Raw genomic sequence first — 14768 nt, 5'->3', positions numbered from 1 at the left:
TATATATCGGAGTTATATTGATGATGAACATTTTGAGCTGATACTAAAAATTATGAAAGTTAAATAAGTTTAGTTGCTTTATTGAAGTGAATAGCAATGTGAAATTGAATGTAAGCAATGTAATGAAAGAAAACAAATAATGTGGACATTTCATTGAAGTGACGAATTAGGGAGCAGGCACTGGTGTAAGAAAAAGACCTAGAAAAAAAGTGTGTATGGAACACTGCCAGACAGTGCAAAGAGAAAATACAAAAAAAAAAAAAGACAGACAGAAAAAAAACCACTATCTATACAAGGGATCGAACCTCAGACCTACTGATTACCGGCCAGACGTGATACCATTTCAACATTTTGGGTAACCTCTGTTGTTAATTCTCAACGGTCCAGGCGATCTGATGTTAGATGGATTTTTTTTTCTAATTCTCTATTTTCCATGCGAAGCCTTTTCACCTCACCTTGTTATACGTAGGCAAACAATAATGAGATAAGAATTCAATCCAATCTAAATGCGAGTTAGGAAGTCCCAGTCGTTTCAGTTGGTAGACTGCACACTTAACACGCAAGGGGATCGAGACCGATCCCGGATGAATTTCATACTTTTTTCCTTAGGTAATTCACTTCTGTTCACCCAGCAGTAATTGGGTCAGTATTTTGCGATTCACTTGTGTCCTCTCAATGGGCAGAAAACAATTGCTATTGTCCTTTTTACGCTATAGAAAGCGGGTTTAACTTCAGCTCCATCGGCATAATGGTGATGAAAGACTAATTGGGGCCATACACTATCGGGATTTTTTTGGACTGAAGTCCCGGTTGAAGGTCTGATTGACAAATGTATCCCCCTACACTGACTGTACGGACTGAGATGCGACTGATGGTATGTTGGTTTGACATACTTTTTATGAGGCGCGGGCTTCGTAGACGATATGATTCCACTCACAAAAATCTATTGCAAGAACTGAGATTATCTTTCGGAATTATTTGCGTATGGGTGAAGACACATATCTTCATCTCTTAAATTAGGTTTCTCAAATCTTTGAACACACTGAATCCCTGTAAGCGTCAGGATAAAATATCTTAACAAAATCCAACAGCTCATCATATGCCCGTTCCCTATTTAATGTATTGGAATAATCTTTACACTTGACCTTCCAGAGACACTCATCTCTGAAGAGTTCGATGAATAGAATAGTTCTAGTTTTTGTCCACGACGCCATCTCGGGTTTTAAAATAAATCACATAAATAAACTCAGCAAAAAATACCTATCAACTTTAAAATTACAGTAACATCGTTCGCGCGTGTATGAAGTTGCAGGTGTGTGTGTGTGTGTGTGTGTGTGTGCATGTGTGTGTGTGTGTGTGCGTAGCCATCGTTAAGTTATAGCCTGACACTTCACTGACAAAAACATTACGTCAAAATGCCAATCTTTTGCCTCAAAATAAAACAAGCCGTGAGTTGTATTCAATAGTTCAACCAATGAAATAACCTGTTTCCCTGAGCTCTACTAACGACAACTCACTAGACGCTAAACAAACCTAAAAAATGACGTCAAACTGCCAGTCCTAGATGGTGCTAGTGTCAGGCTATATGTTAACGATGGCTAAGCTTGAACCCTCTAGGACTGGCAGTTTGACGTCATTTTTTAGGTTTGTTTAGCGTCTAGTGAGTTGTCATTAGTAGAGCTCAGGGAAACAAGTTATTTCATTGGTTGAACTATTGAATACAATTCACGATTTGTTTTCTTTTGTGGCAAAAGACTGGCATTTTGACGTAATTTTTTTGGTCAGTGTCAGGCTATAAGTTTACGATTACTACGGTTGTACTGTCAGGCTATATGTTAACGATGGCTACGGTGTGTGTCTGTGTGCGTGTCTTTTATGGAAAAACCAACCAATGTAGGTCTGTCGCAATGACAGTTTTGTGTCACTGGGTCGGTAGGGGGGCTGGGTGAATGGAGGAGGTTATGCGAGGGAAACAGATTTCTTTCCAACAGGCGTTGTTGATACTATTTGTTTCCAATAATGAACGAATAAAAAACAAACAGTACATTGTGTTCGGTATCAAACTCATGGTAAATAAGATGCTGGACACGAATCTGGCATTAAGAAACCAAAATTTGTCACTTTTTTGCATTTTTCTCAACATCCGCCCTTTGGTCCAACGGCCTCCAGTAAATAATCATGTTATAAAATCTCCGGCCTCTGCCGCGGCCTCGATACCTTCATCCCGACCGAAAGAAATTCGCCCTACACTATGGGTTTTTTTTGGGCCTAGAATCGCGCCTCAGTCCTGCTGGAGCCCGGGACTCGTAGTGTCCGGCCCCTATTATAATGCGAGTGAACAAATCAATAGTCCACGGTTCGGCCTGTTGATATGATCTCCAAAGCACTTTATCTTGTTCTTGCACACAAGACTAAGAAGACATCACCTGTCAAAACAAGCATTACCTTTCCAGTTGAATGTTCTCATGTCATCGGGTGGATTGGGGATAAAAATATACCATACCACTCAGTCTTCAACCCGCCGTTTACCTGTAAAATTGTAAACTAGCGTCACTTTAACTCCCTTGCGTGTATATGAGGGCAAAAAAATAACATTCTTTTTATCATCACCATCATGTAAATATACATTTTACCCTTGTAAAAGCAAGAAGGATATGACTGCATTTTACATCATTTGCACTCATTGGTACGCAGATTCACCCTTGGTTTATCATCATACGAAACATGAAATGGTGGCATTTCATTCTCCCCTAGTAACAAGATGAACTCAGACAAAATCTTTTTAAAATGCCAATGTAATATTATAATCTGTCTTCATTTGACACCAAAATACGGAGTTACCCCTATACATACTTCAGACTTAATCTGTTTGATATACCCTTTATACAGAAGAAGACTTAATCTACATGGTATATACCCCGTTATATAGCAGAAGACTTATTCTATATAGTATATACCCTTTATATAGCAGAAAACGTAATCTGTATTTTGGGAAAATTGAGATTATTGACTCATGCGTTAATTTTTAAGTGAAGAAAAAAAAATGTAATGTAACCCATTGCTGCAATAAGGTATCAAGTAGGGAAAGACGCTTCATATTGAATTCAAAGTTACACTGACGAAAAATGAGTAATATTGTTATTTCATTTTTGTACGGAATAAATTATGGGATGCCTTTGTTAATCCATGAGTCTATTGTAGTTGCAATCCTATAACAACAATGCTGGCTAAAGGCATAGCCCAGTATGTATACCTTGGCCGTCACTCGTAAAAACAATCGCTGATGGAAACGTAGAGAAGAAAATCTTAGAAGTTTGTGAACTGAAATTGGAATCTTACTTTGGCACTGCTCAGTATTAATGGACTGTTGAACACGATAATGTTGATTTCATTCCAATGTGCCAAGAAAGTATCCCTCGCCTTCCGGATCATATCCATACACATACATACACACATTCCAACTACGATTGCGATGCGCAGACACATTTATTTTGTTATTGGGGTTGAACTTACTAACCTATTAATATGTACTCGTATTACGACGGACTGGGTAACAATTTAACCAGTCAGCTGCCGTTCTCTGAAGAAACAATATTTTAAAATGTATCCAGAAAACCCACCCGTCAAATATCCATCGATTTAAATTTAAATCGATCGATATTAAAAGGACGAGTTTTCCGGCCAATATTTTTAAAATACGTGTCTTTTCAGAGTAGGGCAGTTAATTGGTTTACAATAATGAGTATCGTCGTAAAAATTACAGTTTCCTTATCTCAAAATTTGTAATCGTCATCAATTTCACTTTGATTACTATAGTTTTGGCGCCGGATTCACCTCGACATTTCAGGTTTAGGAGCATCAGCTCAATAAATTAGATTGATGATTTTTTAATAGATCAGGCGGGACAGCATCCTCTTCACTCCTCTGCCCACCAATCATGGGTTGTTTTTTTTTGTTTTTTTTCTCATTTATATACTAATCGAGAAAAAAGACTTTACTGTTGTAAAAAGCACGATCGTCTGTTTATAATTAAATTGATTCGGATTAGAGGAAATTGCTCAAGTACCTGTGATGACATACAGAAAACAGCACCGCATCACACAACCGTATATATAAAGAAGTATCTGTCACTGAGATTGTATTCAAAGCCATTTCAGTGATCAGGAAAATTATACAAAATTAATAAAACGTTATTAGTGTGTAGGATCTAGTATTATATCAACATATCAGGAACACTTTATCTATCTTGCTCCTGGCCCATAGACTACATTTTAGGGAAATAGTAAATTTTAGCCAGCTGATTTGGACGTTCTGATCAAGAAAGATAACATTGGCCATAAGAGACCGTATGGATTCTTACGACCTTTTGCTACAAAGAATGCTGCACAGATCAGCAAATCGACCAAATCTCACTTTCCTGACGATGCGTTGGTGTTTAAAGCAATTTAAAAAAATCAAATCGTCCGACTGCCGTATATTATTGGTTATCTGATGTAGTATAATTTTGTTCTTCAAAGAAGTTTTGGATTTTAAAAGTTGAGGGCCATTTTAATGATGTAATATGTGTTTTCTTACAAAATTGAAAATGGCGGTAGGATGGTTGCCCATTATGATTGCCAAGTGAAACGATGTCTAATCTTTCCAGCCCGAACTGTATTGTACGAGTACTATAATAACATTATCACATGGTGTCAAATTAATAGTATGCCAGTGTAAACCTCTTGGTCCATATTGGACTTTATTTACCTAAACTTAGTTTTTAAAAAGTGAGATTTGTTTTTTAAACATTAAAATAGATACATTTTTAAATAAACCACACGCATACAGTCTATTTTTATGTTTCGAATTAACTTAATCTTACATAACATGGGCATCTGCCGATCTGTAAACAAACTAGACCTCGAGCAAACAGTCGGTTTCTTGCCTTCTCTCCTCACTTCCGCGTTGATATAACAACAGAAGGATCCAATAAACGTCCCTATTCAGCATCTTGTCTCTACCGGGTGTCCAATTCCATATCATTACTGGGGATTGAAGGATTATATTTCACGGTGTTTTGGTCTGCTGGTCGTCTTACCATTTATTCCACCCAAGTTCCACCTCTCATCCACCCCATTCTTGGCCAAGCCAGTCTATTGAGTTAATTCCCCCTCTGTCATCAAGCCCTTATTTTCCTGTAGTCCACAGAAGACAGACCGCTAGAGATTATTGTGTAACGACTCTCAGTGGGTCTGGTGTGGTCATGTTGATCCCAAGGGATTTAAAAGCTGCCTAAATTGGGATATTGCTACGAGTTTACCGAGACTGTCCGTATTGCATTAATTCTTCCTTTTCACAATAATAATCTTTAGTATTGTGTTTCATTACGTCTCTGTTCAATCTTCTTTACGTTATTCTAGATATTTTCCATTTCACTTGTATATTATTACCTGCCCAGATATATTGTCATTGTTGGTAATGTTCTTTTTCGGTTTCCGAGTGTTTCTACATTTTATTTATTTTTTTTTTGCATCGTGAATATCCATTAAAAAGCAAAGCGTTCGTAGGGGTTGAAGTGTTATGGAATATAAAGAAGACTGTTTTCTTGTCCATTTTTGTATCTTGTGTATGAGTATTCTGATTTAATTCTTATACAGAAAAAATTGATAACGTGTCCAAATACCAAATCTATTAAAATCCAAATTCATTGATTGTGAATATGTGATCCACTGCAGCAATATGGTATTATTGCAGACAAGACTAGAAGAAGAAAACTCAGATTAATGTTAATATGAAATTTAATGAAATTTATGAGAGTATTTTGCCAAGGTGGTGGTTATTTAAATCGATCGATATTTGAAGGGCGAGTTTGCTGGCCAAATTTTTTAATAAGCGTCTTTCTGGAGTACGGCAGTTAACTGGTCAATTTAACAATTTATCTTTTTTAATGTTTAAAAAACAAAACTCACTTTTCTGAACTAAGGCAACTATTTTGCCTCAAATAGAAAAAGTTTAGGGAACTAAAATCCAATATGGACCTAGAGGTTTACACGGTTTAATACTGTAATGACACGGTTGGTCACATTCTTGGTTTTGGCTAAACTTGTGTTTCTTTCATCTAGTCACTGCCGACTCCTTTATCATTTCACTTTTTTTACTTAACCAACAAGTATACATATCGATTAAATGCGTTTAACTAAAATATTCGCAATATTAGCCAGCCGTAAATAACGTGGCAAAACAAAAACATGTGTAACTTTTAAGTGTTTATAGTCTGATTGATATCATTTAGTGACAACTAATCATTATAATGGCTGTCTAAAACATTAACTAAGAGCTGAGTGACGTCAATTTCCGTCCTTATATACTTTGACAGGTGGTGTCGGTGTCTGTATCTGTCCTGACATTGAGTGCTATCGCCGTGGAAAGGTGGTGGGCCATCTGCTATCCCCTCAAATTCAAGAGCACTTTGTCTAGAGCCCAGAAGATCATAGTCATCATTTGGATCTTGCCCCTGGTTTGGGCCCTGCCGGAAGTCATTGTGGCGGATACTCAACCCTACACCAATTTTGCAAAAGATTTCGACACAGTGATATTTACTGTCTGTGGGTAGGTACAAAATTAATCAAATCATTAAGATAATGAAACCACATATTTACATTTCTTGCCACCGTCTCTATCTGGTACTATGTCGGACCAAAACAGCTGCCAGGGAGCAAATGTATAAGTATAACATTTTTGACTCACCTTCACCTTAACTTCAGCTTTCAGGATTTAGTTCGCGTCGACATAATACCAGTTTGACGAGATGGGTCACCATTTATCTATTGACGGATGCAAAGTGTTCCCAGTGGAAGTCAATCGAACTAATTCATTCAGGAAAACAATTCGGTCATGGGATCATCAGAATAATGGCCTTATTCTTTTTTGACCTGCCGAAAAGCTCTTAGCGATCGTCTTTATAAAATGTTAATTATTAGTAACGGTCTGCTTCACGCTACATAAACTGATCAATTCCGGTTCTATTTCTATGCTAACCTCATCATTATTGGCGATGGAAGAATCCGATATAAAGGATGTCTCGTCTACGATATGGCAATGAGGAATTAAAGGCAATTAATCCTTTTAAGCATAAGACCTAAACGCAATCCTGATCTCAACATCATCCGTCAATATAAAGGCGGATGCTTTGATGACAACGGTATTATTGCGGTGATCTAAACAAAGTTTTCATTTTCATTGTTTGAATTAATATCATAATTTCAGCCTTAATGATGAGTTAGAGAAGATAACCTGTACGATGAAACAGCCGTTCACAATCACCGGTATGCGAAAAGATAAAAAACATTCGTTGATCCGCGAAAATAAATCCCATCAGCAAAGAAAAGTCCCGAAAGGCAAAAAAGCAATTGAATTGTTAATGAAATTTTCAACGAGCTATTCTTGTGAGAAATCATTTTTTTAAACTATGGCTATATCCAAAATTAAAATAAGAATCCGATTAGATGCGGAAACACAGTAGAGAAGCATTAAATTGATAGTCTATATATAGATGCATAAAGCATTATAAATCAATTTCAAACATTCATATTATATTACTGTCCTACCGTATCGTATCACTTAAGAGCTAATAGACTTTTAAAATCCTTAAGTTTTAATGCTCTTTGTAACTCTATAGATAACATTTTTCAAAGTTGTATAAACAACATTCATTTGGATTTGACAATTTTCCGTCGCTGTTTTAAGTTACTCAATATCTAAAAACACAAATAAATGTAACAGTCCAAATGGTATCTCAATAGTTGAATATATGTGAATCATTAAACTATCATAAATTATTTTAAAATCTACGTTGTTGACTAATAAAAAACTTTACTCAATACATCAATAGAATGAAACGATTCACAACAAGCATTGTCGAATCTATAGCCCTAAAACCAACGTCTACCTATTGCCAAATCTGATGACACAAATTGCTATGGGCACATTATTGTGATAATAATAATAATAAGCATATTTATATAGAGCCTGTCGTCGAAACCTCAAAGTGCTTGAAAAAATCCAAATACAATTCAACCAAAGTATCAAAACAATTAAGAGCATAAAAGGGCATCAATACATCATCAATATAAATGTCACATACAATACATTTAAAATTCAATTATGTAAATATTTTCTGAAAAGAAATGTTTTTCAGGGTTTTTTTGAAAATGTCTATTGAGCTCGAAAATCTCACAAATTGAGGGAGATCATTCCAAATCGTGGGTCCGAATTTCATAAGAGACCTATCACCAAAATACTTAAGTTTAGTTTTAGGAGATGCTAACAATTTTGAATCGTGGGATCTAAGATTTCTCAGAGGTACGTATGGTTGGAGTAAGTGTTGAATGTAGAGAGGGACAGAAGACTCAAATACACCAAAGCAGATAAGAACTATTTTATATTCAATTCTAGCCCGGACTGGCAGCCAGTGGAGGATTCGAAGCATGTCCTTTGTATCATCGTAATGAGATTTTCCGAGGACTAACCTAGCCGCACCATTCTGTACTCTCTTGAGCCTGTTTATTTTGTTATAAGAATACCAGCGAGCAGAATTGCGGTAGTCAAAACGTGACAAGACCAATGCTGAGACAATTATCTTCAAGATTTTTGAAAGGTAAAAACGACCTCATCTGAGATATTCTACGGAGCTCATAGTACATAATGTTCACATTATTGTTTATTTGCTGATCCATAGATAAAGAACTATCCAGATTGACATCTAAATGTTTAGCCTTTTCAGAAATAGAAATATCAGAATCAGATATCGTTAGGGTAGGATTTGAAAATTGGAAAGACTTTAATTTTTGCTGAATTCCTATAAAAACAACTTCAGTTTTGTCTTCATTTAACAATAGCTTATTTGCAAGCATCCAACTTTTGATAGAGTCACAACAGTTTTCTAAATAACAGACAAGACAGGAGAGATCACGAGGAGAAGCAGATAATTTATATAGCTGCGTGTCGTCAGCATGCATGTGGTAATTAACAGAATGGGAGCGTATTACACTGCCTAATATAAGTATAAAGGGTATAAAGGATAGGGCCTAAAACCGAACCTTGCGGGACGCCATATACTATATAGACATCGTTAGAAACTTTGCCATTTACACTCACTGCCTGTGACCTGTTGGTGAGATATCATTTAAACCACGAAAGAGTAGTAACAGAGATGCCAAAATCAGAATAAAGCCTATCAAATAGTTTTGAGTGATCTATTGTGTCGAATGCCGCAGGTAGAGCTAACAGCGTAAGGATAGATATGTTACCATTATCACTTGCTATCAGCAGGTCATTCACGATCTTCAAAAGGGCGGTTTCAGTGCTATGATGCTTAGGGTAAGCTGATTGAAAAGGCTCGATAAGATTGTTTGAATCTAGATGATTTTTTAGCTGCTTTAGTACTACTTTTTCCAGGATTTTTGAAAGAAAAGGCAAGTTAGAAATAGGGCGGTAATTTTTTCAAATTTTCATGGTCTAAATTATGCTTTTTTAAAAGAAGAGTGACGATTGCTTTCTTGTAGCAATCTGGTACAGCCCCAGACTGCAATGAGTTATTTATGATTACAGTAATAGGTTCTAAAAAACAGTCAAGACATTTCATTAAAAGATTAGTTGGTATCGGGTCAAGGGAACAAGATTTGGGTTGTGAGGCTAGGATAATTTCTTTCACTTCATCAGATGATACATGATTAAAAATATTAAAATTAGGGATATGTTTTGGGGGTCTAACATAGTCCGAATTTTCATCATCGTTTTTAACAGCTGAATGAAGATCTAATTTGTTTCTTTTAATTTTCACTTTGTCTGAAAAATACTTGGAAAAAGCGGTTGGGAGGTTTTCTTCAGGTATATCTTTTGGTAAATGATAATTATCAACTGCATTCTTCATTTCATTCACTGTTTGAAAAAGAGAACGTGTGTTTTTACATGTGGAAATTTTATCGACAAAGTAAGTTTTCCTTTCGATATGGTCTCCTTGACTGTGATGACTTGATCTTTATAACGTTGACGATCTTCGTTAGTCTTTGACTTTCACCATCGCCGTTCAGCAGCTCTACGGCGTCTTTTTGCAGCCATGACTTTTTTCGTCATCCATTGAGCAGTGTGTCGTCTTGTCATCTTTCTTGTGCGCAATAGTGCATGATAGTCGTGCATATTGCGCAGTGTGGCATTAAAGGAATCAGCTGTAATTTGTGATCCAAGAATCGCTAGGCCTGATTCTACACTGCTGGAGAATTCTTCAGATTTGTTTATGTTGAACATAATAATGAGGTGGTCGGATATAATTTTGTCGTGTACAGTTAAATTGTAGATTGGGCAGGTTGTAGTGTTTGTTGCAACCCAATCTAAAATATGGCCTTTGTTATTGGTGGGAGTTAAATCGATCTGTAAAACATTATTTTTGGCTAAAAGATTCCTCATTCGCTTTGAATATGGGTCAGCTGAATCAAAATGTAGATTAAAATCACCTAAAATGATAAGACGATCAGAAAAAGAAATATATAATTCTCTAAGGTCTTCCATATCTCGCATAAATCCTGCATATGTTATTTTATTAACTTTTGATGGAGGTGGATGGTATAAACATAAAAACATAATATTAAAAGCTGTGAACTTTGTGCATTTGAAAGATTTGAAGGTGTTGATATTTTCCGGTTTTATTTTAATAGAATTATTATAAGTTGCACAAATACCGCCGCCCCGTCCTGGTGTCCTTGGATGTGACAGAATGTTAAAATTGACAGGCGTTAATTCACGTAAGATTACTTCATCACCGATCAATTCTAGCCACGTTTCATTAATAAACTAGAAATAACCTAAATGAGTTGCCTATATATCAATGTTAAATCAAGCCCATAATATCCCATGGATGTGCGGCTATGACGAGTGGTCTGACACTCGCCTTCGGATCGGGAGGTCATGGGCTTGAGTCCCGTTCTGCATAGTGAGTCCTCGGAAAAGCCCATTGGAACCGGAGTTTCTTCCTGCTTCTGTAGCGTGAAACTGAAAATAGCAATTGCTTGCTATCCTTTGGATAGGTCGCACGTCTATCGCAAAGTGTTTTTACGCCAAAAGATATCGGGATGGATTTTAGTCCTTCTCAGCTTGAAGCCTGAGTCCTCTACCAACTGAGCAATCTGGACCCCCGTAAAATGTGTACCTGGCCATAAACAGCATTGTCTCTGTCCGAAAAATTGTAACATCGCCTAACAGGCGTCACGTAACGTCCAAAATGTTACGTGTTGTTGTTAGTCTGGGATCCTCTGTAACGCGCTTTGTTGAACATGGTTAGTGGATATTGCGGTATATAAAAGCTCAAGTTTTTGTTGGGTTTTTTTTTTTGTTTTTTTTTGTTTTGTTTTTTTGTTGTTTTTTTTTTTTTTGTTTTGTTTTGTTTTTTTTTTGTTTTTTTTTTGGAGGGGGGGGGGGGTTGTCAATATTTGTACTTTACTTTAACGTAAAAACTTTTATCTTATAGAAAACGTAAGTAAATATGCGTGCCTATGATTAGGAAAATGTGTTTTTGTTATTTTCTTTCGTGTATGACAGAGTATAGTTTATTTTTGTACAGTTACTATTGCAATGTGACGTCAATAAAGCATATTTATAATCTTTGCTCTGTCAACGTCATGGTGTCTAATTGTTTTTGGCAGCCAAGCAAAGGGATTCCTCGCAATCGATCGTATTACCATGTTGTTGTTTTTTGTTTTTGTTTTGTTTTTGTTTTTTTTCTGTTTTTTTTTTAAATTTATTTGTTTCTATTTTTTTTTTTTTGTAAGATCTAGTTTTTAAAAAATGATAAATGATTTAATAAAGCAGGGGAGAGGTAAAGGGGAGGTTGAATTCTTGGTTTGGAGATGGGTAAATGAAAAGGAATCGGGGTTACTCCACCCATGAGTCTGCGGTGGGGGCGGGGGGATTTTCCACTAGTCACGTATACATTGACAAACTAAGGAAATACACTAGTACTACTACTACTACTACTACTACTACTACTACTACTACTACTACTACTACTACTACTACTACTACTACTACTACTACTACTACTACTACTACTACTACCACTACTACTACTATACTACTACTACTACTACTACTACTACTACACTACTACTACTACTACTACTACTACTACTACTACTACTACTACTACCTCTATACTACTACCTCTACTACTACTACACTACTACTACTACTACTACTACTACTACTAACTACTACTACTACTACTACTACTACTACTACTACTACTACTACTACTATACTATTATTATTATTATATATTATTATTACTACTACTACTAACTACTACTACTACTATACTACTACTACTACTACTACTACTACACTACTACTACTACTACTACTACTACTACTACTACTACTACTACTATAATAATAATAATAATAATAATAATAATAATAATAATAATAATAATAATAATAATAATAATAATAATAATAATAATAATAATAATAATAATAATAATGTAATAATAAATAAATAATAATAATAATAATAATAATAATAATAATAATAATAATAATAATAATAAATAATAATAATAATATAATAATAATAATAATAATAATAATAATAATAATATGTCTTTATTGTACTAAAAATAGTGACAAGTTGCCATTTGATTACACATTTATAACAATTCAAATTATGAAGAATATACATGAAATATTGACATATAACACACTCACGCATATGTACACAATAACATCGTAATCATCATCACTATCATCGTCATCAACAACAACATCATCATCACATCATCATCATCATCATCATCATCATCATCATCATCATCATCATCATCATCATCCTCATCATACTCCATTTTATAATATTTATTCCTCTAACAAGCTATAGATAGTATGCGCTTGGCCAAGAAGCTCACAACATTGCCATCCGGAAGTATAACGGACAAACGCACAAAAACTATGTGTAACCCTGAACTTTTTTGTCTGGTTCATACAATTTAGTGAGAAGTACTCATAAACGTGGATGGCAAAAAAAAAAAACAGTAACAAAGACCAGAGTGACGTCATCTTCGTTCTAACTATATGAGGGAAAGCTTGGGCTTTTATAATATCCCTCGCCAGAAAGACAAAGTTCGTGTTCTCAGATTGTGTTTTCTCTCTCTCTCTCTCTCTCTCTCTCTCTCTCTCTCTCTCTCTCCCTCTCCCTCTCTCTCTCTCTCTCTCTCTCTCTCTCTCTCCCTCTCTCTCTCTCTCTCTCTCTCTCTCTCTCTCTCTCTCTCTCTCTCTCTCTCTCTCTCTCTCTCTCTCTCTCTCTCTCTAGCATTCTTTCCTCTCTGTATGTAAGAAATAACTATATGCAACACAGTCACATCCATAAATGATACATACATAAATTTATTTTGAGTCCTAATCACACTCTCAGGGGTTAGGTGCGCCAATGAAGTTTCCTTAAAACAGCAAGGAACCTGCGTATTTTCTCGGGCCTCATTTGCGTCAGTGATTTACACTGTAATATCTTTTTTAATAATATTTTTTTCATAAGTGAATTCGTTCAAAATTGAAGGAATATCTTGTAATTTAATATAGAAAATGAAATCTCATAACGACTTGACCCCCGGGGTCAGTTCCATCTTTATTACCCATTAATTGCTATCTAGGATTTCTTTTGCTTGAATCGGAAGGGAATCGGAAGGGATGGGAGGACATCGTTTATGAAAAATAATAATTTAAATAATTTCATTTGGAGTGATTGCAAAGAGGTGAACGTGAGAAAAATATGAAAGATAAAAACAAATGACCGGTTTTGGTGAAGATTTCTAACTCTAACCATAAACCATTTTAACTGCCGTACTCAGGAACAACTCGTATGAGGCTAGAAAATTCATCTTTCAGATTTCGATCGATTTCGCAAAGTCCCAATTTGAGAATTTTTGCCAAGATGAGGGTCATTAAATCGATCAATATTTGAAGGACGAGTTATCTGACCAAATTTTTAAATACAAGTTTTTCCAGAGCACGGCAGGTAACTGGTTAGAATGGTAAAAGCTTTCGATAATTTGCTCTAAAACCTAATCTAACCTTTCGTCAATATTTTGTACACGATTTTGCCAAAACTATCAACATCGTTATTACAATATTAGCTCCGCGATGTCCATTAAGAGAGACTTATTAACTACACGTCGCCTCCACGACATGATCAAATTGATAATGGACAGAGGATACACTAATAGATCAAATCACATTCATATATGATGTCAAACACCGTGAGGGCGGCCTGTATTTCCATAGGATCGATTTTCTTTATTTTCCTTTTCCTTCCTCTAACCTCAATCAAAATGTGTAATGGCACATTTTTTCTGGTATTTTGAAAATTTTTTTTTATTTTTCAACCAAGTTTATTCTTCCATTCTAAGCGTCAAACGTACGTAATCCATTCTGGTTAGAATTTTAAAAATTATATGCGTATAATATATGCATATGTATGTATATATATATATATATATATATATATATATATATATATATATATATATGTTTTTTTGGTATTGTATGTATGTGTGAGGTGCGTGTGTGTGTGTGTGTGTGTGTTTGTGTGTGTGTATGTGTGTATCATTATGTGTCCATGTGTTATTCTTTTCTTTTTATTGCAGGTTTTATTTTTTTATTTGTATTTTTTAAAAACCCATTGCTGATTTATCGCGAATATATGGCCTCTTATACTTTGTATCTTTTTTCCAGATATTTATTTG

At 35.3% G+C, this 14768-nt stretch overlaps 1 protein-coding gene across 2 annotated transcripts in view; it reads left to right on the top strand.

Moving 5' to 3' along the window:
• Positions 1 to 14768, top strand: part of LOC144979751 (orexin receptor type 2-like) — a 218224-nt gene that overhangs the window by 98296 nt on the left and 105160 nt on the right. For both annotated transcript variants that reach the window (XM_078926750.1, XM_078926740.1), the window contains exon 3: positions 6356 to 6588. In XM_078926750.1, coding sequence (XP_078782876.1) covers positions 6356 to 6588 — 233 coding nt within the window. The remainder of the gene's footprint in view (positions 1 to 6355; positions 6589 to 14768) is intronic.

Source organism: Berghia stephanieae, chromosome 1, assembly GCF_034508935.2.
Source record: "Berghia stephanieae isolate SIO BIC M18660-M18661 chromosome 1, UCSD_Bste_1.3, whole genome shotgun sequence".
Classification (NCBI taxonomy): domain Eukaryota; kingdom Metazoa; phylum Mollusca; class Gastropoda; order Nudibranchia; family Aeolidiidae; genus Berghia; species Berghia stephanieae.
Note: the sequence above shows the minus strand (reverse complement) of the source record. Positions and strands in the feature narration are given on the sequence as shown.